The following is a 24,380-nucleotide window of genomic DNA, read 5'->3' as shown; positions in this document are numbered from 1 at the left end:
TTTATTTATATTCACTTCTCAATTTTTATTCTATTTCTCGCATGGTCTTCAAATACAGTTTTACAGGTCTTTGTCTGCTACAGATACTGTTGATCTAAAACAGATTAATGAAAGTGGCATTCCAACCTTAATGAAAATTCATAACCATGAAAGATATGTCAACATATCACTTTACAATCCTAGAATGATGGTATTGGCCTGACATTCCATAGGCTTAGACAATTAACTTCTATAATAACAAATTCATAGGAAGAGAAAATGTGGCAACTCCTTAAAAGCCAAGAAATAAGGCCACAAGCATCCTATGCTGTAATGTTATGCATCCAGATGAAGTAAGTCGAGTCTGGTATCCATGAAGAAACAAAACTCTCCCATCTGGTAAATCAAGGTATCAGCTACTCAACATGCACTCAAAGCTGTATAAAAACTAGTGGCATTCAGCTTGGACTTAATGAAATCCCACAGCACAACCCCATACCTCTCTCTAAAAATGAAATGAACTTGTTTAAACTCAAATACTTCACTACCGCATTAAAAATCATTCACATTCTGCAGAAAAAAAAAAAAAAAAGAAACATCTTGCACATGACTGCACCAGAAGGCCAAACACAGCATCTCCTTACAGGTTGCAGAGAGCATTACTGCAATCTTAATGCCATTTATTACAGGTTGCAAATCAACTTCTGTGCAGCTGGAGGCTTGTGAGAGCAACCAAGCTTCCTTTGTGCACCACTGAAAAAAACCCAGGAAAATTTAAACATAAGATACAGACAGCTTATGGCAGCAGGTGGAAGAAACAAAGTACTGCAAAGTGCATACCATTGTAGAATCACCTGTCTGGGACACTGGGACTACTGTAAAATATCAGTTTCATTAAATGATTCAACTACCTGACTACCAGGTCCCATATGATGCCAGTTCCATCCCATCACCAAGCATGTCCATCCTGGGTAAAAACATTAAACTCTTGGAACATTTAAAAGTAGATAACCATTTAAATAATGTGTAAAAATGTGCTTATTGTGGCATTTCTTATAGAAAAGTTATTTGATACAAATGCGCAGGACTTGAAGACCCTGATTTAATCAAACTAGTACGAACAGGCTTTGAAACATGGTGACTCTTCCAAGGACAAATCCCAGCTGTGGGCCAGCTCTCTCTCCCTCTCACCATTTTTCATCCATAATCCAATGTGAACATTACCAAAATTAACGGGTTCAGCAAAGCATCCTGTGAATTGCTGTTTCAGTCTCAGAAGAATGATACCTTCAAGCAGTGACAAACTGCTATCTGAAGGAAGGGTCAGTTGGGATCTGCTCCCCTTTCCCAAGATGGTCAGTACCTAGCCCTGGATATGAGGCACAGTAAGAAAGGTCAGTGCTGAGGACAGACTTGTTCTCGATTGTGGTTTCAGTGTTTTCAAAGTGCCATCTTGGACCTATACCATTTCACTTTTCAAAAGAAAAAGTTACAAAAACCAGTAAACAAAAAGTTAGTCAGCATACAGCTAAATTTATATACAGTGAGATTTACAAGTTTGTCATTGAGTGACTCCTGCCACAGACTACTGCACATTTGTCCCTAACAAAACACAAAGTTTGAACCAATGGTCATTAGAAGTAACAATGGGTCATTGCTTTATCAACAAGCATAAAGGTAGTAAAAAATAGAACTGTAACTACTTATCTTTAAAAATGCTGATTGACGCAAGCAACCCCTCCCATTTCTGCAACTTCTAATTGCACATCCTGCTCTATGACAGAGAAAAAAAACCTGCATCTTTATAGGCATTCTGCCAGAGACTAATTTTCTCTTGACACTTGAACGCAGAGAACTGTCAACCACAGCACCAACTGAGAGGGATTCCTCTGAGAAGCTATAGCCCATGCAAGATTCCTTGGCACTTCACACAGGACCAGGAGAGGACAGGGTTTCTCTTTGCTTAACAATGTTTTCAGCAGCATTATCCCCTTCCAACAAATTACAGTCTGAATGTGTGATGGGTGATTTTCGCATAGCCCCTTTTACCAAGCTGGCTTATTGCTGGCTTTGTGCAGTTAGACCATATGAAGATCCCCACCACTACCTGCCCAGCTGTTAAGGGTCTAGAGTACTGGAACAGTTCACTGTCAAGCACTTCAAAGGCTTCTTCCAAGGATAACAACATCCTTTGGAAATCCTTCCATTTTAGCAATTTCAAAACAACCCAGCTTGCTGTAAAATTCCAAGATTCTTTTATCATCTGGTCTCACTTCACAAAAAGCCCCACGGGAGCCTGAAGAAGAAAGAAAAGAAGCAAAATACTGTAGGAGTAGAGTTACCATAAAAAGCACAGACATCAAATATTACTAGAGTTCCCACCAATTTCACAAGGTAAGTCAGTGATCCAATTCCACATGGAGCATAGTGCCTAAGGGCCCAGATTTATGGCAGCACAGCTGACCATCCTTTAACGGAACTGCACACTGCAGGCATCCATCAGTCTGAACAAACCCTCTGCACACCTTCCACTGCACACAAAAATATCTGATGTTGGCTCCAAAAACAGCATTACAAGAGGCACAAAGGAAGTGTGAGTGTGAGGTGCACAGTCAGGGCAGGCAGCCAAGCACTTCCCATACTGAAGGTTTGGTAATTGCCCACCAGTGCACACAGCCAAACTTAAAAAACAGCATCATTAGCAATGCCTGCAGGAAAAATATAGACTTTTGTGCAGTGTTCAGGATGTAAAGATGTGTGCTCTCAGTGCCAAATTGCTCCCTCAGTTCTGGCTAATTTACAGGATAAATGGCTAAAATGAAAAGCTCCCATTTTTAAGGCAGTAGCAGAAGTTAGCTGTTCAAAAGCTTTTGTAATTTTTTACCCAAATCTTCCCAAGTTTGCCTTGCACCCTAGATATGACATGTAGTTAGGAAACAAGGAACTCCTAAGTGCAAGAAACTTACCATTAGCCTTTAGAGAAGAGAGCAGGCAGGCCATCATACTTTTGGCCACACTTGGATCTGTCACTTTTTTGTGGATATCAATCTTTATCAAAGATGGGAAGTTAGCAAGGAATGATTCTGGCAATACTTCTTGTTCTTCATGGAAGCTTAGCATTATTTTCTGAAAAGAGTATTAGAAACAGGTATTGAATAATTATCCAGCTTTTAATTTTCATTCATCTTTATCAGGGGAGACTCCTTTGCACATGGAGTGTACCTCCAAACCAGCAGGCTTTTCAGCTAAACCTCTGATGGCCACTTAGTTCCTCATCTGCTGAACTGCTGTCTCTGCTCTAGACAAAAAGACTGGCTAGAAAAGCTTCTCAGACCATCGAAGGAGGCATGCAAAGCTCCTTCTCAGTGACCCATACTTCAAGTGAAAGAAAACATAAGCCAACACATAACCAACAGTTTGCACACAGATACTATTCTTTTTTCTTTGCCCTTTTAATGGGCAGTGTTAGGCTGCCTTGCACCATTTACAGCTGTCACACTCCACAAATATCTCATAGATTTTCACATCAAAACCAAGTACTCTTCTATTTCTCTTCCATACTTAAACTGGTACAACTTTTCAGTGCTCTACCTGCAGCATGGGGAAACTAATACTGCATTCTGCAGTAGAACAGAGCAGGAGCAATACTTTATTTTCAAAACGTAATTTTCTCTAGATGAAGGTGCTTTACATTTACTGCATTGATTACTACTGAAGTACACTTCATGGGTGTATTACAGCACATAGTTGTATCTGATTGGCAAGGAATAATTTTGCTGTCTCCTTCTGATACGTGAGATGTTTTAATACATGCTCAAAGTCTTCAGAAAGGTGAAAAAACTTCATGTGAGCTCAAAAAAACAAAGACCCACTTTGGAAAGACTCCAGCATACAGTTCTCATCTCACAGGTTATACCAACCTCTGCCTCAGACAGCTCCTTGTCACTATTTGGTTTAGTATATTTTTCTTGCATGAAAGGGATCCAAGACATTTTGCATTTCTTTATGAAGGGAGTTACATCAACTGTTCCCAAAGCATAGCCACATATGCCATCCTCATCTTCTAAGACGAAGCAATAATCCAAACTGAGGGTGAGCAGACCTCCAACTAACCTGCAGAAAAAAAAGTGCAAATTCAGTCAAAAGAAGGTCTGTTTGACCAAGTATGCCCTTCAGGTTCCACAGAGGAGACTCCAGAGTCAACCAAAGAAGCGAGTCCTCCAGTCATGGAAATTAGTTCCAACAAATCATTAACTCATAGATCAGTTGTCAAAACTTGGCTATAAGCAATACCTGCACCTCAAGATTCCACTGTTTAATTCCATACACACTGCTCTTCAGCTTTTGCTCTTAGTTGTTCTGCTGCCATTATTTCCCCGCTTTCATAATTGCTTTTGGACAATTTGATACCAGTTACACATCCTTTCTTAACTGCCTTCCTGTCACTCAGAGCAAACTCTATAAAATTCTATCTAAATTAAACACCAGAGACAAAAAAAAAAATCCACTCAAAGTAGCTCATTTTACAGCTCATTTTTAATGCCCCATTTTAAAAAAAACTTAATCTATCATTGCTTATCCTTTTTAAAAGTTTATACATGTACTTCAGAAAAAACTTGAGGCACTTGGCTGGGAGACTGCACCTCAAAAACCTGTCAATTCTATTCCAAGAACTAGAGAATGTCAGAAAAAATACCAAAAATACTACAGACTATGGACACTCTCGTGATATACTTTCACAAAATCTTAAATATTTAAGATACTGTGATGCACACCTTCCTTAACACAGAGGTTTCAGCTACATTTATTTTCTAACAGCTCACAATAGGCAACCAGCACATGAACTGAGACGTAACTGTCAACAGCCTCTTTAAGAACCCAAAACCCTAATTTCAATTTCCTGAGAGTAAATTATTTTATCTACTTCAAATGTTCTTTGTATTCTTCCCACACACAATTCTAAAAATTTAAATTAAATACACTATCAGGACTTCATCCTTCAGAACCACCTCTGCAGGACACTTGTTCCCAATACATACTTGTCTCCAATTAAATCTGGTAAACTGTGGAAGGGTTGATCAGCTCCATCAGCATACATTTCTCTGCAGATCTTATATACAGATGCCTAAGAGGAGAAAAGAGATTATTTCAACTTAGCAGTCACATTCAAAAGAGAGTATGTCATTAGTAACTGCACTGGAACCTAGTACTGACAGGCACTGAGTCACCAGAGATCAAAAGTATCCATCTATGCAAAAGGATGGCACTCCCTCCACCTCTTCCCTGAAAATAACTTAAAGTCGCCTTCAGAAACATTGCAGTTAAGTTGAAGGACTGGGAATGAAAGGCTGGAGGTCAATCTCCTGCTCTTGTAAGAGCACGAGATTAATTCTGAGGGTTAGATACTAAACACTCAGTGAAGACCACCACCATTGCTACAAAGTCCCTTTACAAAACCTCTGATGTTTGAGTACAGCAATTCTGCAAATGATAGCTATATCCTGCACTTAAAAAGGCTTTCACCAAGATTTATTTAAAAAAGCAAATTTGTATTAGCCACCTCTTAAATAAGAAAATTCAACTTTTTTTTTTTTTTAACAAAAATGCTTTGCATTTGGCATTTGACACTTTCTTCCTTTAATTAAAGTGTATCTCCTCAGAAGAAATTCTGTTTATGACTGCATGCTTAGCAGCACCTCTAATTGCTAAGGTGGTTCAGAAATAAAATTCTAATTTCTACAAAAGAACAAGTCAACTTAGATCAAGTCCTGCATAAAGGTTTGGAAAAGGCTGCTTTACTGCTCATGAGAACAGCACAGGATAGAGCTGGCCTAGAACTGGCAAGAAAAAGAGTCTTCATGTGTCAGCCTTGTATGTCTGACTGGCTTCGAAGTTGACTCGTTTGAAACACTGCAAATCCAACCTAGAAACTCCTGTTTCATCTCAGTGTACCTACTAAAACATGATTTCAAGATGCATTAATCCCTGCATTGTTTAAACTGCATCCCTAAAGAGTTAATTAACTATTGGCTGATACTTCAAGTATTCTCCATGCCAAGCTAATAGGAAGGAAACTAAACCACAGATCCATTCAGAAAACAGAAAAGGAAAAAGCACTAATGAAAAATGACTAATGAAATTTTCCTGATTTTAAAGTATCAAACACTCCAAAGCAGATTCTTTCAAAATCAGACCAAAAAGTTTCCAACTTTAACTAAAATGATATGAACGGCTGAACCATGATCACATTTTTCAGCTCTATTTTGAGATGCAGTATCAATGCTCTGCTATACAGCTCTGCAAATACCAGCAGGTACCACAATAACCACTGACTGAAACAGGCATACACACCCACCCTCTAAGGTTAATTCACTGGATGTCTCCCTGCTGCAAGAATTCTTCTACCAGCTGAACAAACTTAACTTGTCTTTCATAAATAAGGAAGGCACTCACAGATTTAAAAGGGTAAGGGTGTGGGAGGCTGGGAATGAAGCTGTGGGTGTACACGTACTGTTGCACAGCATGCTGCTGAACCAGAGACATATCACTTAAGCTCAGTTCTCCTGTGAGCTGGCATTTGTGCCTTGTGCAAGGTATCAGGATACCTGATTCATTAGGGAAGAGGGGACTCAGCAGTAATCATTGCTGCCAAGAAAGAAAGTGCATCACAAACAGCAAAAGTGACAAGTGTCAAAAGCAATTACCTCATCTTTAGGGAAGTAGGGTCGTATGGTGTACACTTTGGAAGTAGGTGTTAATGGAGGTGGTTGAAAAAAGAGGTCATTTGCCCCATCAATAGGCAGCAAACGCTGTGAAAACAAAATATTTAATATAACTGTATGAACAACAAAACCCATCACTCTTGGGTGTGCACTGCAGACTCCCAAAATAACATTTGCTACTTGCTACCCCAAAAGAAGGTGGGGTTGGTATGCTTTACAAATGCAAAGACCTTAATTGAATAGAAAATATCCAATTGGTGTTCTAAAATATGCAATTGAAACAGCACATTAAGAGTTCTGTTAATCTTAACTGCTTTAAAAACTTTTTACCAATCATATCTACACTGTCTAGGAACACAGAATGTCAGGAGGAAAGGTTTGGTCTGAAGAGGGTTAACTGGCCAGAGGAGACACTTTATCCCAAAAGCAATGCGCTGATTCAATTTGCTGCGCGCAGAGCACCTGTGAAGGGGGAAAAGTATAGCGCCTGAAAAATCCATGAACAAATCTGCACATGGTACAAACAGTGATGTAGGAACGCTTGCCAATTGAATCCCTCGCAATAAAGCACATTACAGCATTCTTTTGAGAGGAACAAAATTTAGACGACGATTCCTTTTGCTCATGGAATTCCCATTGGCAGACAAGCATGCGCGCATTGTGCAATTGCGGGCGCAGGTAAAAATGCTGTGCGACCTGCAAAGAAACAATGTGAAATGTACAACTAAAGCCGCTGCGCTTCGCATGCGCGTGGGACAGGCAGCATCTCCTTGAGAAATTACTGTAGAAAGGGGAGGAAAATTATTTTAAACCAAGCTGTAAGGCTAATGGGCTTTGGACCAGAAAGCCTTCGGCAGACCAATCCTTCCAGACCTCTGATGTGCAACAAAAGGTTTCTCATAAAACAAAGAAAATGTCATTCAGTTGTGAAGTCATATTGATACCTGGAACTCTCCTGCTAGACCACCTCTAAAGGCCCATGGTTCTTGGTCTCCACTTAAGAACTGTGCTGAAGATTGACTACGACACCCTGTTGAGATCAGATCCAAGCGGAGAATGTTACGAGAAGGGGGATTTCCTGGGTGTCTTACATGTCCAAAAAGCTAACATACACTTGTGGAAAAAGCTCTCTAACTGAGCTAGAATCCAGGGCTTGGGGAGGGGCTGTAATAATGTATCATTTATAAAGCTTTTGCGCTTGTGCACTAACTGCGGCATTTCAAATTTTTGATTACCTGTAATAGACAGGTGAGACAATTCAGCTACATACATCATTCTAGACCAGAAGGCACAAGAATGGTGCCATGCAGAACTATGTAGACTTCCCACACATTTTCTACACTTTTTTTTTTTTGGGTATTTGTGTCAGAAACATTCATTTAATCTATGAAAATCTGACATCTTGGAAGCTACGTGGCTCAATAGCTACTACCATAAATTTTAGATCAAACAAATGCCATTATCACAGCCCCTGAAAAAAAAATGGACCTATCTGAAGTCACATTTTAGTACTGATTGTTTCTAATCTTGTCAGAAAACTAGGACTAGCAATTTATGTAAAGAGTCTGGAACAGATCAGGCAGCCAGGACAGCCGTATGAAACAGCATTCTTGCAAGAGACTACATGGATTTATATAATCCAGGCCACACCTTCACAATACTGTTGGCACATTAAAAAGCTTAGTGCTAACTGGAATTAACTCACAATTTAACTAATACACCTTGGTGGCCACTACTAGCTTTGCTTTTTGTATCTTGATTTTTATTTCCATAAGCATACTGGATGCACCAGAGACCCTGCTGCTCAACCAGCAGCAGCAGGTCCATTGCAGTGCTTAGCTTTAGCCTGCACTTGCTTTGGAAAAGAAGCTTCCATTGGCTGTTTGATTTTTAACACTGTTCTGCCAGCAAGGCACCGCAGCCTTCACCAAGTAACATAAATGACAGCTCTGGAGAGAAAAAAATGCCAAGTGGTATCTGGAGTGGAAATTTCAATACCGGCCTAGTTTTCTGACAAGAGGAGCAGCGCAAATACTCTTCCTTTTGTAGACAGCAATCTACCTCCTGTTCAAGTAACAGCCTGAGATCAGTACAGACAAGTATGTTGTGCTAGTCAGAGAGTCCCAAAGTGTGCCAAGTTTGACATTTATGCGAGTTTAGGAATATAGGTTAAATACAAACTACCCTAAGTATGGTAAATTTCAGAAACAATCCGAACGCCAGAACTCAAATTTTGTTTACTCTCATATTTTAGAATTTTCACATAAGAAGATATCCTTCCCAATGAGATTTAGTCAATAACTTGGAAGACAGTATCTGTCTGTCCTTTGAGACTACAACTTAACTAGCACTTCCAATTATTACAGTAAAAAGCTGTGTGAATGAAGAGCTGTATAAATGAAAAACATAGTTAATGCCTTAGTCGCTGCGCAAATGTGACTTCAGTTCATGCCTGTTGTACATCTAATCTATCTGAGCTGCCTCACAGACAAAACCTTTCCATTTTAATTAATTAATGACGACGCGCTGTGAACATCTGGCGCTGTCCATCCAATAGCAGTAGAAACTTGTGCTGAGGATTCTCCCATCTGTACACAATGGGGAAGAAGACAATAGAAGTCATTAGTAATCCATAGTACTGTACAGCCACACTAATTTAAGGGACTGAATGCTAGCTGGACTTGGGAGGAGAGGTTAAGAAAGTGAACATCCAGTGGACCATTGAGCACACCACTGTGAAAACTAACTTGTTTGGATTTGTAATGTAGTTGACTTTAAATAATGAGGTATTTTATAAAAGAACTTCACTCTGTATATACACTAGTGATAAAACACAAGCTGAAGACAAAATCAGCCCCTTTCACAGAAGCACTGTTAGCATAAGAATATTAAACTGTGAAAACCCCTTAATTTTTCAACTGATACTAGTGTGAGTACTGGAACAGAACAGTGCCAAAATTAACAGAGTTGGTGTTTACTGAGTTGGCTTCTACTATGAACTACTCCAAATATTTGATGCACTTAAGAGACTCAAACCCAACTTTACAGGGACACTGAAAACAATTTCAGCTGAATACAGTACAGTACAGTACATAGTCTGGTAATTCTGAAATGCAGTCTGCATTGGGCCCTTGATGTTTTCAAAGACTACAAGAACCACTGTTCCCTTTATAGAGCTTTGGCCTAGAGCTCTAAGTAGATTAAGTTATCAAGAAGAGAGCATTCTGTCTAGCTAAAGGTCAACATACAGCAAGGATAGAAATCTGGAGATGTGTTACACTTAAAAATGCACAAACTACAGCTTTTAAAACAGCACGAAGTTGTTAGAGAAATGTTAAAATACTACAATGCTGCTGAGTTTTTCTCCCCTGCTAGGTTTTCTTCTGTGCTTTTCAGAAGGCAGTCTTAAAAGCTCTCTTCTTCATCAACTATGAGTTTAGGGATCAGATATTTAATAAGCACAAAACACAGGAATTTGTTTGGTACAGGCCAAGTTGATGATTTAACAGGTCTTCTCTGTCCCTGCTTAAATCTGTCAGTATTTACGACTATAATTTAAAGACAATCCAAACACTAGGATTAGACCAAGGTTGTGTAATGGTTAGCCACTGTGAGGTTTGTGACAGCTACAGAAAGTGTGACTTGAGACCATCAGCTTTGCTGTCTGCTGTGTATGTCAAGCAACTCCACAGCATATTCCTTAGTTGGATTGAAACCTGAAAGTGAAATGTGGTGACTAGAATTACCCAGGCCATGCTGGTGCTATCTGCCAACTTAGGATCTCCCAAAAATCTTCCAAAAATAAAAAAAAAAACCAAAACAAAAAACAAACAAACAAAAAAAACCAAAGAAAATGCCACACATAAAAGAAAAAAAGACTGTTTCAAGATCATTTTAAGTCTCAGACTAAATCTGTCCAGAGAGCTCCACAATTTCCACCCATTACAAAAAATATAGATTAAAAAAATTTTTAAAAAAATCAGCAATTTGGAAAGTGTTTAAAGGAAATTATTTTGCACCAGAATAGCCTTATGCTAAAGCTCGCATGCGCACAGGGGCTGGGAGGATCACCTTCCTCATGACCAGGCCCATTGAAAGGTCTGTTGAACACAGCAATAATGTTATCAAGACAGAGCAAACAGCAGATGGCTGATGTGATCACATTTCGTAGTGTCATTTCCAATCATACAGTGGGGCATCCAAGGAGTTACATGGCATAGTCCAGTGTGCATTCAGTCAAGAGTAAGTTAAAGTCAAAACTTACGTGTCAGATGAGATTCAAGTTTCATTAGCCCAAGAAGAAAATCAAGGTCTCCAATCTTAAGCATCCAGCAGACTTCACTTTTAATAGCAAAGCAAACTCACTGCAAGCATTGCTTCAAATAGCAAGACAGGAAAACCTTTAAAACAGGGTCAAACCAGACCCCCTGTCCAAGAAACATCACCTAATTCTTCAGTTTTCCCCGTGGGCTAATTAAAAACACACATAAAAAATAAGCTATCTGGGATTATAATGGCTCCCAATGCACCTACCTAACCACTGCACAAAAGATTTCACCATTGACATAATACTCTTGATATCCCAGACGTAGGAGTACATGTCATAAAGGATTGTCCTGTTGGCACAATTGGAGAGGCGAGTGAACATGCCCATCACCAAGCTGCACATCTCTTCAAACTTGGCTGCTCGGCTACGCCATTCTTCTATCTATGGAAAAGATCCACAAGATCAAACACAGGCTCCTCGAGAGGAGAGGTACTCTAAAGATGGAGAAAGACTACACAATTCACTGCTTCATTTTATCAGGATGGACTACCACACCATGCATGACTCACAGATAGTCTCTTATGGCTGTTACAAGTGAGATGAGTACATGGAACACTGGTCAAATGCAGATATTAGACTGCCTTCATAGCTATGCGGCACTACAGATTAAGAGTAGGAATAAAAATTACTGTGCCCTGTGGTTCATTATACACTACCCTTCAAGTTATACTAAGTAGAACACCAGTCTCTATTACAGAATACAGATGAAATTGCTTGGGATATTGACATAAAAGGAGAGAAACAAGATTTGCACTCACTTTTTCAGCATCCTTTCCTTTGCAATTTACGCTGACAACACTACTATTTGCTCTAAGCCACTGGAATTCCCTCAGCATCTGTGCACCTTTGGGTCCATGTTCATAAGGAAGGTAAAACAAGTCAGCAAGAAGCTGTAAGTCCTCTAAAGTCACTGGTTCTACTGTGTAAAGAGGCTTTTCGTTTGGCCCAGGCACAAAATGTTCTTTGTTAATTTGCTCATCAGTCTGCATAGGTGCAATGTCACTACCAGAGTCTTCCTGCATAGACATCTCTGGAGACTTTGACTCAACTATACTCTCCTTATCTGTATCCATTGGCTTCAGCTCCTCTGCCATCTTGGCTTCAGCAATATCTGTCAGTATCTGGTTTGCATTCTTGTCTGCATCATCTTGTTTTTCCACCACCATGTCCATTGGTTCCTCATCAGATTGCTTCTTCTCCTCCTCCTTGGCTAAGGCCGGTGAGTCACTGCTGAGCGCCGCAGCCTGGCTCATGATGGGCTCCTGGTACACCGTGGTAACCACTGTTGCTGCATTTAAAGAGGATGGTGCCACCAGTGGCCCTACATCCCCTACAGAGGTTTTAGCACCACTGTGGGCCACTTGCCTACCTGAGAATAAGAAGAAACAAGTTTAGTTTTCAGTATCTGCCAGCTAACATTCAAATCAGCAACTCCTGCAAATGATGGATGACTTTGTTACCATAGCATCCCATCAGCACAGCTTCCTTTTGGTACTTTGCCTGTTCACTTCTGTCAACGTAATTCTAACTACTGACTTTGAGTTTTGCAAGTTTCCTTTTCACATAACTGGTAAGCAAAGATAGGATGAAAAAAAAAGTTAGGAAATTTAACATTTATTTTTAACTATGTCATCAGAATAAAAAGCTCCCCAAATAACTATTATTCCCTCTGTATCAACTGACTTGATAAAGTATAATAAAAGCTTAATATGATAAGCTGATGCTTAAATATTTCAAATTCAAAACTGTCTTTAATCTGGGGAAAATTGAGACATTCAAAACCTTAGCAGATACAATCTTGGACAACATGCTCTAAACTCACCCTCCCTGACCAAAGTCGTTAGACTCAAGATCCAGACCCTTTCCTGCCTTCTATCAGAAATGCCAAAAGATAATACATCAAGATTGCTTCAGTTATCAGTCAGAGCATTACAAGCACATTGCAGAACATCACACATTCTTACTTTTCAATTAAGGTTCCCCAATTACTAAGGCAAAAAATATTTCCAGCCAAAGTGTATGAATTGGCAGGATCTGTAAAATACCTTTAATCTAAACACAAATACTGAACATCTAACACCATTCTTTAACCAGCCCCAGAATGAAACCAGATCATACTCACTGCTGTATTGCTGAGGTACTCCAAATTCCTGCAACCATTCTGTTAAGGCCAACTTCAGGGCCATTTGTGGGCTGTAGAGAACATCTGTTTCAATATCTTCATCACTCCCCTCATTTTCCAATTTGATTTGGATCGAAACTGTGCTGTCTTCAGTATCAGCTACAGAGACAAATTTTAAAAGTTATCATGTCAGTTTAATTTAAAATAGCAAAAATAGATGTCGGACAAGGTATGCAGTAACCCAGGGGCTTACTTGACAAAAAGGACAAGTTACTAGATTCTAATTAGAAAAAAAATGAAAAACATGGTCACCAATGTCAACACAGAAACCAGACACCCTGTCATTCAGGGTGTCTTCTGATCTGAACTGCTTCTATTCCATTGAAATTATATCCATGGACACATTTCAAACTTGAGCATTAAACTTGATTTCCAAAAGTGTTCATTATATAACCACTCCAGAAACCTCTCCAGACTAAGAAATTCTTTGATACCATGTGCTATAGATATGCCCCAGGAAGCCAGTTAAGCATACTTACTCATCACCACATCTTTTCTCACTCCATTCATGTTAGACTTGTACCAGGTCGCAAGCGTGTGAATGGCAACATAATTGGCTTCAAATTCACAGTTTGGATTGGTCAGAACACCCTTTAGTCGAGGGATAAGTTCAGTTGACCGACCCTTGTAAGGCCCAAGAAAAAGCCTCTTTTGATCATAGTCATTAGCATGAATGTTATCCCAGATAACTGGGGCTCTCCTGATGATCTTAGAAACTTCTTCAATGGATTCTACCGGAATGTCTTTGGATACAACTTTCGGACCTAAGCAGGAAATAGGATGATCAGAGGGCTTTGCATATACTTGAAGATTCAACACCCAAGTAGTTGGACAGTTTATTTTAATAAATACTTACAAGAAAATACTTAACAGCAACAAAATAAAAGAAGTAAGCCATCAATCTTTACCTGTCCATAACACTTCAATTCCAGGGAGCAGTTTTTCTCCTACAGTCCGTAAATACGGTGACTGGGCAACGTTTGGGTAACAGAAAGTTCCACAGTACTCTGCACAGGAAAAGAGAATGTCACTGTTATTAGAAGGATGCACACATGTGACAACATACCAAACTGTCCCACAAACACATTGAGAGAATACCACCCTTGTAAATGAAAAACATTTCTAAAATTAATCAAGTAAGGCCCAAAAGTCTAAAGTATAAATAAAAAGAACATTATGAATGACATTCAGCATAAATATCAGAAACAAATGGTAGAGAATTGTTTTAAATTGCCTAAATGTCAAAATTAGGAAAAAAATTAATAAAGTCCATAAGTACAAGGCCTGTTACAGCAGATAGTATTCAGGAGAATGAGAAAAGACTCATTACTCATTACAAAGTGCAAATACCTAGAAATTGTAACACTGGAACATATGTCTCTAAAGTTAAGGTCTGCAACATAACCACAATAATACAGTGTAAGATGATAAACCAACTCAGTGACTAGTGAAGTGAGCAATCTTATTAAAAATAGGAACCAGTGACAGTCATAAGCACAGACTACCTCTACTTTAAAAAATTCTTAGAAACAAACAACCTGCTAATTCAAGAAGCAAAGACTCCAGTTCAAGTTAGGAAAAAATATGTTTTCCATTAGCCTAATTGCCAGTTCAAACTTCTTGAACTGTTCTATCAAGCTGCCATATTTGCTTGGCATTAAGCCTTTCAGAGATGTATACATTTGGAAAAACCTTTGCATACATCTAAATAATCAAACTTTTCTTTGTAAATCAATTTCTTTGATCAACCCCGAAATACTCCTTAAGGCAGTTATTAAATGTTAAACCAGGTTATCAAACAGTACGGTAACAGTCCCCCTCCTTTAAGGCTGAATGAAACTATTCTGCTTGTTTTACCTGTAGGACAGAAAAGGAATGTGTCTGGTTCTCCTAGATATTGATAAATTTCATTTGTGATTGAGACTTGAGCATGAGCAAAAGAACTGAAAACTTCTTTATCTGCTGCACACATGTTGTGATCGATATCATCAAACAGCAGTGCAAAAGATCTGCAGCCAAACTGGGAAACCTAATACAAGAGACAAGAGTAAAATGTTTAATTTGTTAAATTATTATTGATTCTTTTAATCAAACAGTAGGATTTTTAGATCTAATCTACCTTAGAAACAGCTATAGGAACAGGGATATAGTGGAGGCAAGACAGACTTTGGTTTCTATTCACAATGAATGCCTGTCTCTGATCCATAGCTCTGCTTCTCTCAAAGATTAGACCTTTAAAGACCTGCAATCTGTTCCAGTTTTAACCATCCAAAGCTGATCTCACAGGATGGACAGCTGGGAAAAAAGCTAAATCTGTAACAGCTCTTGGACAAAGGAGAGGAGTCAGTCAGGAGAAGAAAAAAGACGTGCATGTCAGGTCTGCGAAGGCATTTATTGTGGGCTATAATTCTTGCTTTAGCAGTGCATCTTGGCTTCAAGATTCCAAAATACTCCGAAGACAAAAATAGCCTTCAACATCCAATATAAGGTGAGGATTTTTTTTTAATCAAAGTTATCACTGGCTACTTCAGCAATGCCATTTGAACACATCCATCAGAATTGTTCAGAGACACCCAAACTAACACCAGTGCTGAAAAGGTTCAAGAAGCTGGTGAAAAGCTGCAAGAGTGAGCAAGGAACTGGAGCTTCCAAATTAAGCAGCACTGGAACTGTGCTAAGTTTGTGTCATCCTTACCTGGTCCAGCTTACGTTTCAATGTGGATACCTCTTTAGGATTGGAAAAAGTGATGTCAAGTCCAGGTGAGATTGCATAGATGAATTCTATTTCATGTTCTCGTGCAGCTGCTATTAGAGTCATTAACTGCTCTGGAAATTAAAATATTTCAGAAGGACTCGATTAAAAATTTTCTCAGGCATCATGTAAAGTATATTATGAAGTGCAGATACCTCTTCTATCATAATTAGAAAAAAGAATTGCTGGAATTTCTTGAAACTAACATAGCAAAGAATACCAAATGATTTGGAAGATTTTTCAGCAATTATGCCAAAAGGTATACAACAACTGTCCTTGTATTCTCATTTTCCATGTTAAAATTTTTATAAATATTTTTAAAATTTTCTTTATCTCAGCACTGTGAGACAAATATGAATATAGTTTGTTTCCACAGTACATACATCAACAGTTCTAGAATTATTACTCACTTTTCCCACACATACTAACAATTTATTGCATTAATATCACCCCATGTGACAGAGGTTTACACACTACTCATATGACTGAAGCTTCGGCACATGAAAATGGGGGTGTAACATCACCGTGCAGAAGTAGCTGCTTTAAGAAACAAACTTGCAATTGAATCTTTCATAGAATGAATAAAGAGATTTATTTTTAGCATATTTAACAATCTCTGCTGTTATTAGATATTACCTTGCAGTATCTTTCGTTTTTCTCCATTGATTCAAAGAGGCCTCCAAGAATGATTATTTAAATTCAAGAGTATAATTTTTCCCCTCACCCAAGAAAAACTATAATCCCTTCAGTCTAATAAATGCCAGAGGTGGATGAAACAACTCACAGTAGCATGAACAGATCTTTTATGTTCTGACTAATTGGTCAAGAGCTGTTTTTCTAACAGGTACTCTTTTCATTGAGACAAGGACTTAATGAATCACATAAAAGGACACACTTATTGGCCCTTCAATCTTTTTATCCTTTTCTCAAGCAAATAATTTCTACTTCAAAAAACATTCAAAAGACGTTCAAGAGCCAGAGGAGTAAGTCTAAGCAACCTTTCCCATGACAAAAAAAAAAAAATCTTATAAGACAAAGCCTTAAAATCAGTTTCAGAAATCATCTGCAGTTATAGTTAACATAAGTAAATCCGTGCTTGTTCCAAAGCTTCCATAAACACACCTGCAGGGTATTAAAAAGAGGTTTTCAGTCACCCACCTTTGGGAATGGCTACTGTGATTAAACACACACAAGTATACATAGCAATAATCAATTCATTCAAAAATCTACTTATAGAAAACACAGAGGAGAAATAAAAGCAATTACCCGCTTCCTCCACAGAGTACATTTCTCGCCAAAACATCCTGTGCTTGTAGTCATCCTTTGGAGCATACAGGTATGTATTCAGTCCCCACTTCTGAAGCCTAAAAACACAGGAAAAAAGCCTTCAAATAGCCTACAAATTCAGGAATTCTCTTTTACTTCATGTTATTCTTATACTCAATCTAGTATTTTTTTCTTCACTGAACATTGTGTTATACTATTAAGTCACAATAACTTTATGCACAAATTATATTGGATAAATTTGGTATATACAAGATAAAAAGGTGAATACAAATCCCAACAATACAAATATTAAGCAGAAAGTTGCTCTAGGTTAGAACAATAATTCTTTCCAGACTTAAGTGGAAGTTTATGATTACATTCTGATGGAATGTGCTGCAGTAAAAGGAAACATGACTTGCCTTCTAAAAAGTTCTTTCCTCTGCTCCATCACCCATGGTCTTCCATAAAATCCTATGGGCAACAAGATTAGAATTATCCAGTTAGATTATGCCTGCTTCATGGAACTTTGTATTACAACCCACCATTTTCTTCCTCATTTGCTACATTTGTCAAAAAGCTTCCCAAAGCAGAAAGGGAAAGAAAAAAATTAGCATGAGGAAAGTGTAATAACCTAAAGTGATCTAAATTTAAAATGTAATTATAACTTGTTTTATTTATTATGATCTAAGGTCTTATAATTTCATCCACTGAAGCAAATAATTTTCAGAAGATGAATTGTGTTCCTGAGCATATGCCCTTGACAAGTAAAGTCAGCATTTTTATAGCAGCAGACCTAATTAAACTACCAGTCCAGATATCTACAAGATAGATTTGATTTTAAGGTGAACACTGAAAACACTTGAAAATATTTACCAGCTAAAAAAAATGCTTAACTGGTGGTAACTAAGATTTATATAGGCAGAATATATAAATACATACTGCAGAAGATGATGGGTAATTTAAAAAAAAGTGCAACTGTGTCAACAAAATGCTTAGGATTTAATTTGTTTTATTCTGTTTAATAGGATCTTTGTCAAAATTAAGTTGCAAACTGATATCCTACTTTGCCATTTCCACATTTTACAAGCTAACACTGTCTGTGAATAATCATATATAAAAGCATCTACCCAAGTGATTTCAGAGTGTCTTGAAAGTCATACAATTCCACAGAAATTGCAACTGCTTCTGGCTTTAAATCTAATCTTTCCATTCTAGAAACAATACTTTAAAAAAGCACTCTCAATGCCCTCTTAGTCAAGCCAGCTCACTTAGACCTATATGCTAACAGTTCAACCCCAAGTGGGCACTTCAAAACAAAGCTTCAGCTTGCAGTCCATGCAAAGACCAGAGACTAAAATAACATGAAATTTGATAAGCTCTTATTTTCAAACAGCATGGCCACTCAGTGATGAATGATACTACTAATACAGAAAGCTCACAAGTCCCCATAGAACACTAGTTCAAAAGATAAACAGTATCTTCATTTCCAAAGCTATTCACTCCTGTAAATCTGTACTCAGTCTCATTGAGGTCACAATCACCCTTCTACCTTCCAAAACTCCAAACTGATGCAACTGAAAACATTTTTAATATATTGTATATCAGTTACATGTTAAGTGCACAATGCTCTTTTAAGAAGCTTAAAGCAAGAGGCTCAAATTTTAAGAATTATTCTAAGAGTGATCTCAAACTGCTTGGCACCACAATGTGGCAAAAATGAGCAACTCCTCACAACTGCCCAGTGCAACAGGGAACAACAAGAGAGAGCTGAGGCCTGAAAACCTCCCAGTTTACTTCACTCAAAAGGAATTCCTTATTTTCACTACAGTTTCCTAACTCTGATTGATGCTGCCCTGAGGATGCTCAGGAACTCACAAGAGTGAAATCCTGTGAAATTTAAAGAATATCTCTTATACCTCATAACTTGTTCATGACATTTTTGCTTTAGTTAACTACTGTTTCAGACCTACAAGCCCAAAGCAGAACACAGCCTACTATTGAAAAAAAAATAATATCAGTTATCAAAAACTAATTAAATAAGGCTAAACAGAACTGGCTAATCTGCAGCAATACTTTTCCATCTGTCACCACATTTCTTAGGTTATTACTGTCACCAGCCAATTACAATTCTTGGATCTTTCTAACAAAAAAAAAAAAAATCGACCTAGATTTGCATTACTCCCTCAGAACTGGGTGTCAGGTTAATGCAAAGTCAACAGATTATGCCAAAATACCTCATCCCATTACCATGCTCTCCATCACTACAAGTCACAACATCCTAGAGGAAGTGCACCAAAGCTTTGCATTTAACAATCTCTTAGACCTTATTACTCTGCAAAACAGCAAATCTGGTAAGTGGCATACACTTTTCACAAGTCTTAGAGTGCACACCCAGTATTTGGCCAATTGCCCTCTGCCTTTTCTACTAAAGAGCCAAACTCTCCACCTCAGCACTGCAACCTCACCGCACCGTAGTCTGTATTAACCACTACTTGATATTTAAGTATTTAGGTACACTTCTGAAGTTAACTTCTGTTTTTCTCTTAGCTCTATAATCCCCTTGAGCCACTATGAGACAGATGTTTTCACTCACTACGCTTTACCTCCTTCACCACAAGTTTGTTTTTCTGTTGGTGGTGGTTTTTTGTTTCCTTTTTTCTTTTTTTAAACACTCCCCTATTCCTTTTTTTCCCTGTACACTTATTATTTTTAGACTGGTAACTCCTAACCAGTGTTTGATGGCTTCTTTGGGCAGAGGCCATTTTCTTGCTTTGTTTTGTGCACAGTACGCTTAGGAACACCTGCAACAAAATATATGCTGAGGCAAACAATGATGTAACTAACATGACAAGAATATTTATTACGGCATTCTCAGTGGTTCTGATAGAGACCTGGATGAACAACTGATGTTCCAGGTGTATCAGCAGGAACATGACAAAACATGCTGTTACAATCTGTGTTTTTCTTCACTGTTATGTGTCTCCAAAGGCCTCAATTGGCTATCTACCTTCACAAAATTAAGTCTATTAGCAAAAGAAAGGCATTTTTCTCCACACTGAGTGTATTTAAGCCCTACGAATTCACATCTCACAGTCATATTTGCAGAAGACAAATGGGGATTTTTTTAAGATACGAACTGAAAATAGCCTGCAAAGCAATGCAAATACTGATTTGATGAACTGCCTGTTCTCCTCTCTATTCCATCTGCTAATAATTTTGTTTTCCTACTGGAAAATCATTAATGGTACAGAAATAATATGTGACCACGGGAAATAAACCATTTAAAACCAACTGTTGAGCTGGGAATAAACCATTTTTCCTGCTGACTTTCAACCATCTACCTTAGCTGACCTTTCAGAAATGCATTCCTGAGAACTGCAAAAAGTCCATTTATTCTGCAGCTTCAAGAACAATTCAAACCTTTTAATGGTGCAACCGTGCTAAAAGACAAAGGATTGTTCTACAATTAAAATGATACGCGAAATCATTTTAGAGAACAAGGTACATTTAATATTAATTACTGAGAGAAAGTCCACGGAATCACCTATTCCCTCCTCAGGACAGAGCGTGAGCCTCCGGAGCGCAGGAAGAGCACGCACAGCTGGATAATCGCGCGGTAGCGCTGCTCTCTCCCTCTTCCCCCTTTCGACACGTACGAGCAGGCGAGCCCCAGCACTGCCTCAGCCTCTCGGAGCCTCAGCGGCGCGCTGGGTGCCAGCCCTGCCCGCGCCCCGCCGCACAGCTGCCAGCGAAGGGCGCTCCCCGCTCCAGCGCAAGCCCCGGGGGCAGAAGCCCCGCCCGGGAGCCGCGGCTCCTCCCCACGCCGGCGGAGTCCCGGCCAAGAACCGCACGCCGCCTCCCCGCCGAGCGGGCTCCTCGGGGCGGGGGAGGAGACGGCAAAGCAAAGCCAGCTGGGACCAGCCCACCCCCGTCTCCCAGGGGAGACCCCCTCCGAAAGCTCTCACCTTCGACGACTCCGCAGAGGAAGCGGCGGGAGCCCAGCGCAGTCTCCGTCTCGGTGTCGGTCTCCTCGCCCCCCGGGACCGGCCCTGCCGCAGCGCCCGGCGGCTCTAAGGGGGCGCCGGGCACCCCGGCCGGGTTGGGACTGCCCTGGGGCTCCTCCAGCGCCGCCTGCCCCTCCTTCTGCACCATCCTGCCGCCCGCCGCCAGCGCCGCCGCGAGCCGGGCCGAGGCGAGCCGGGTCCCTGCCGTCCCCGCTCCGCAGCCCCTTTGTCTCCGCCGCTCCGGGGCCGCCGCCGCCGCTTCCTGTTTACGGGGCGCTGCGCCTGCGCGGGGAACCGGCCCCAACCGGTCCGCGCCGCTCCGCCCGCAGCCGCCGCGCCCCGCGGGAGCGCCGCGGGGGCAGGGGAAGCGTCTGCCTCGGCGGGAAGAGAGCGAGGGGCGCGGGCGGCCGGGACCGCGCCGGTGGAGCGGGAACAACGCGCTGGGGCTCGGGAGGCTCCTCGGGGAATGAGGCGGGCGGGCGGCGCGCGCGCTCTGCGCAGGCGCGGGGCGCGGGAGGGCGCGCACCGCGCGTGCTCGGCGGGGCCGGCAGCGGGAGGGGCGAGGCCGCGGCGGCCCCAGGGCGCTTGCGCGGGGAGGCAGAGCGCGCCCGCGGCGCACGCGCGAGGGGCCGCGGGGACCGAGGGGGAAGCGGCAGAGGGGCAGCGCGCGTGCGCCGTGGGGTTTGTGTCGGGAAGCGGCGCCGAGGGGGAAGCAGGGTGGGGGACGCAGTGTTTACCTCGGCACCGCGCGTGCGCCTCGCGGCGCGGCGCCCCGGCGGGAGCGCGCCTGCGCGGGAGGGCGGGCGCGCGGCTCCCGAGAGACGTGCCCTACTTCTGGCGCTGCCGCGCAAGCGCAGCGGGGCCCGCCGGGGACGCCGGGCCGAGCTGCTGAGGGGGGACAGCTCCCGCCTCCTGGCGTGGCACGGCACGGCACGGCCCGTGGCATGCCTGGAGGGGTTTCCGTGCCTGGGAGAGGCCGCGACAGTGCTCAAGGGTGCGATGGTACCTCTAGATCAGAGGAGGGCTCTGAGGTCACACAGCATCTCTTCCGCTGCAGCCGCAGAGGAGCACGAGGGACCCCAGGGCTGAGGTGACCTCTCCCGTGCCCTTGGAGAGAGGCCGGCAGGGTGATGCTGCCGGCCTTCCCGGCACTGGCGAGGCTGCAGCGGGTAGCGGCCAACAAGAAACAAGTTAGCAAAGAGCTGCCGAAAGCCCCACCTCGAGAGGAAGATCTGGAGAAGGCCTGCAGACGTCAGGGCAGACACATCGCGTTCCAGCCACGTTGCCCCTTATTCCCACTGATAACAAGAAACCGCAGACGGCTGCATTTTCGGCACCATCAATACCTGTGCTCGGGAAGCTGCAGCAGAGCCCCTGGCCAAGGGGCATCTCTAGTTACCATCATCATCAGGCCAAAGCTTTCAAAGAGCAAAAATAGAAATGGTACAGATGCCCTAAATAGAAACCAGTTAAATTGTATCGATACGTGAACAAACTTTTCAGAAGGGTTAGAGAGGAGAAATGCACCAAATCTGGGTGGAGAACACACAGGACTTTAACACAGCATCACAAAACACCCTGAAGGGGTGCTCATGTCTCTGATCATGGCAAAATAATCCTACAGTTCTCCTAGTGCCGGAATCTCATCCCTTTACAAAATGGTTGTGTTTCTAGGCAGCATTCAGGATGCTGGAGTGAATCACTGCCCCAGGCTGTATCAGCTGCCTCATTCAGTTGCCCAGCAGTTTTACCACTTGCTACTATTAATTTTACCTCAGAAAGCTGGGAAAAACTTGTCTAGAAACAAGACAAGCTGCCCTTCTCCAAGGATCCATCAGTTCTTCTCTCTGTTCTCATCATAGACCAAATGACTTGGCTGTCCACCCTTAAATGCCACCTCCTACTAAGGGTCATCCAAGCCCTGGCTCACACAGCCAGCTTCTTATGGGAAGCTGAAGGCACAACTAAAGGATCCAGGCCTCCCTGCCCTCAGGCTCTTCCTGAGGGCCTGTTTGGAGGAGAGCTAAACAGATTATTTTTGACTCCCAGAGATGTTTTCCCACCCCCCACTCCAAAAGCTACACTCCCTGCACAAACCTTTTCCCATCTGGTGTGAAAAGGCTATGGCAGCATTTGAAGGCTGGGGCCCACAGTGCTGTTTTTCCAATTATCACCTCAGCCTCTTTCCTGCCCTTCCCCTGTGGACAAGGACCCAAGGGATCCCATCAGCGGCTCACAGTATCCCTGTGCCACAAGAGGGCACATCAAGCCCTTGGATGTCATTGCCCGAAATAGCAACCAGCCAAACAGAGCTCAGGGGATAGGATATACCGGGGAAAGTGGGTTAGAGGGGAAAACGTGCTCAGGCCCATTCATACTGCCATACACTGCCATACACAGCCTTTTTGGGCCAGCAGCCCAAAAAGGTCCCTGGAGAGTCAGAGTCTTTGGAAAGATCAGACTTGCTGCTTACCCAGTCCCACAATGGTAATTCCCCCCACTGCCAGAGCCCATCCTTTTAAGGCTCTGTTTGGTTCCAGGCAGCTCTTTGCATTGAGCTTTCAGTTCCTGGACTACAGGCTGTAGAATGCTGGACCATTTTGCTGTCCCACATCAGGTCCATTGTTCTCTGGTTCTGCTACTTACTTACATTGACTGTTTACTTAATTTTTCCCAGTTTTCAATGCTGGACTTTTCCAACAATCAATAATTGCCACAAGATAAACCCCTCCCCATACCTACCTCCTCAAGGTGGCAGGTGACCATGTTCCTGTTAACTCAGCTTTAAATGCCACATCCTAACAAGGGCCACCTGGTCCCAAGCTTGGGTTCCCCCAGCAGCATCTGTGGCAAGCTGAAAACACACCTGGCAGCCTGACTCCTGAAATATGACACACTTGATTCAAGAGCTTTTTAACCTTAACACCTCTAGCCTCTTAGCAGCAGAAAATCTGTATTTACAGGACCACCAACAGCATGGCTAAGCTCAGTGTGCACCCTGTCCCTCATGAAACCTCCCAGAGCACCCATGCAGAGCACCCTGCAACCACACCACCCCAAAAAAGATACCAACCCTCTGCAGAGACCCCTCTTTTTTCCTGCCTTCCCATCCCAGGCAGCTGACAGATGCAAAGACAGAACAGTAGTG

The 24,380-nt window shown here is 41.7% G+C and overlaps 1 protein-coding gene across 1 annotated transcript; it reads right to left on the bottom strand.

The window, feature by feature from the left end:
- On the bottom strand, positions 1 to 21,658 carry OGA (O-GlcNAcase). Its single transcript, XM_021536372.3, has 16 exons — positions 21,194 to 21,658; positions 17,648 to 17,699; positions 17,229 to 17,326; positions 15,906 to 16,036; positions 15,068 to 15,239; positions 14,119 to 14,217; positions 13,690 to 13,974; positions 13,151 to 13,309; positions 11,787 to 12,397; positions 11,235 to 11,409; positions 7,646 to 7,731; positions 6,684 to 6,788; positions 5,019 to 5,104; positions 3,900 to 4,092; positions 2,946 to 3,105; positions 1 to 2,275 (listed from the first exon to the last, which is right to left on the bottom strand). Exons 1-16 carry the CDS (start codon positions 21,378 to 21,380, stop codon positions 2,139 to 2,141), a joined length of 2,736 nt encoding a protein of 911 aa, XP_021392047.1. The 5' UTR covers positions 21,381 to 21,658; the 3' UTR covers positions 1 to 2,138.
- Positions 21,659 to 24,380: the final 2,722 nt, after the last annotated feature.

The sequence above is a fragment of the Lonchura striata genome, chromosome 6 (assembly GCF_050655825.1).
Source record: "Lonchura striata isolate lonStrDom1 chromosome 6, ASM5065582v1, whole genome shotgun sequence".
In the NCBI taxonomy this organism is placed as follows: Eukaryota; Metazoa; Chordata; class Aves; order Passeriformes; family Estrildidae; genus Lonchura; species Lonchura striata.
The sequence above is the reverse complement of the archived record's forward strand: the minus strand, read 5'-3'. Positions and strand labels throughout refer to the sequence as shown.

Coding starts and splice junctions, on each gene's coding strand:
- OGA (XM_021536372.3), bottom strand. CDS start 21,380: ATGGTGCAGAAGGAGGGGCAGGCGGCGCTGGAGGAGCCCCAGGGCAGT. Junction 17,700..21,193: donor CCTCTGCGGAGTCGTCGAAG/GTGAGAGCTTTC, acceptor TGTTGCCCATAG/GATTTTATGGAAGACCATGG. Junction 5,105..6,683: donor CCTACTTCCCTAAAGATGAG/GTAATTGCTTTT, acceptor TTCTCCTCTTAG/GCATCTGTATATAAGATCTG.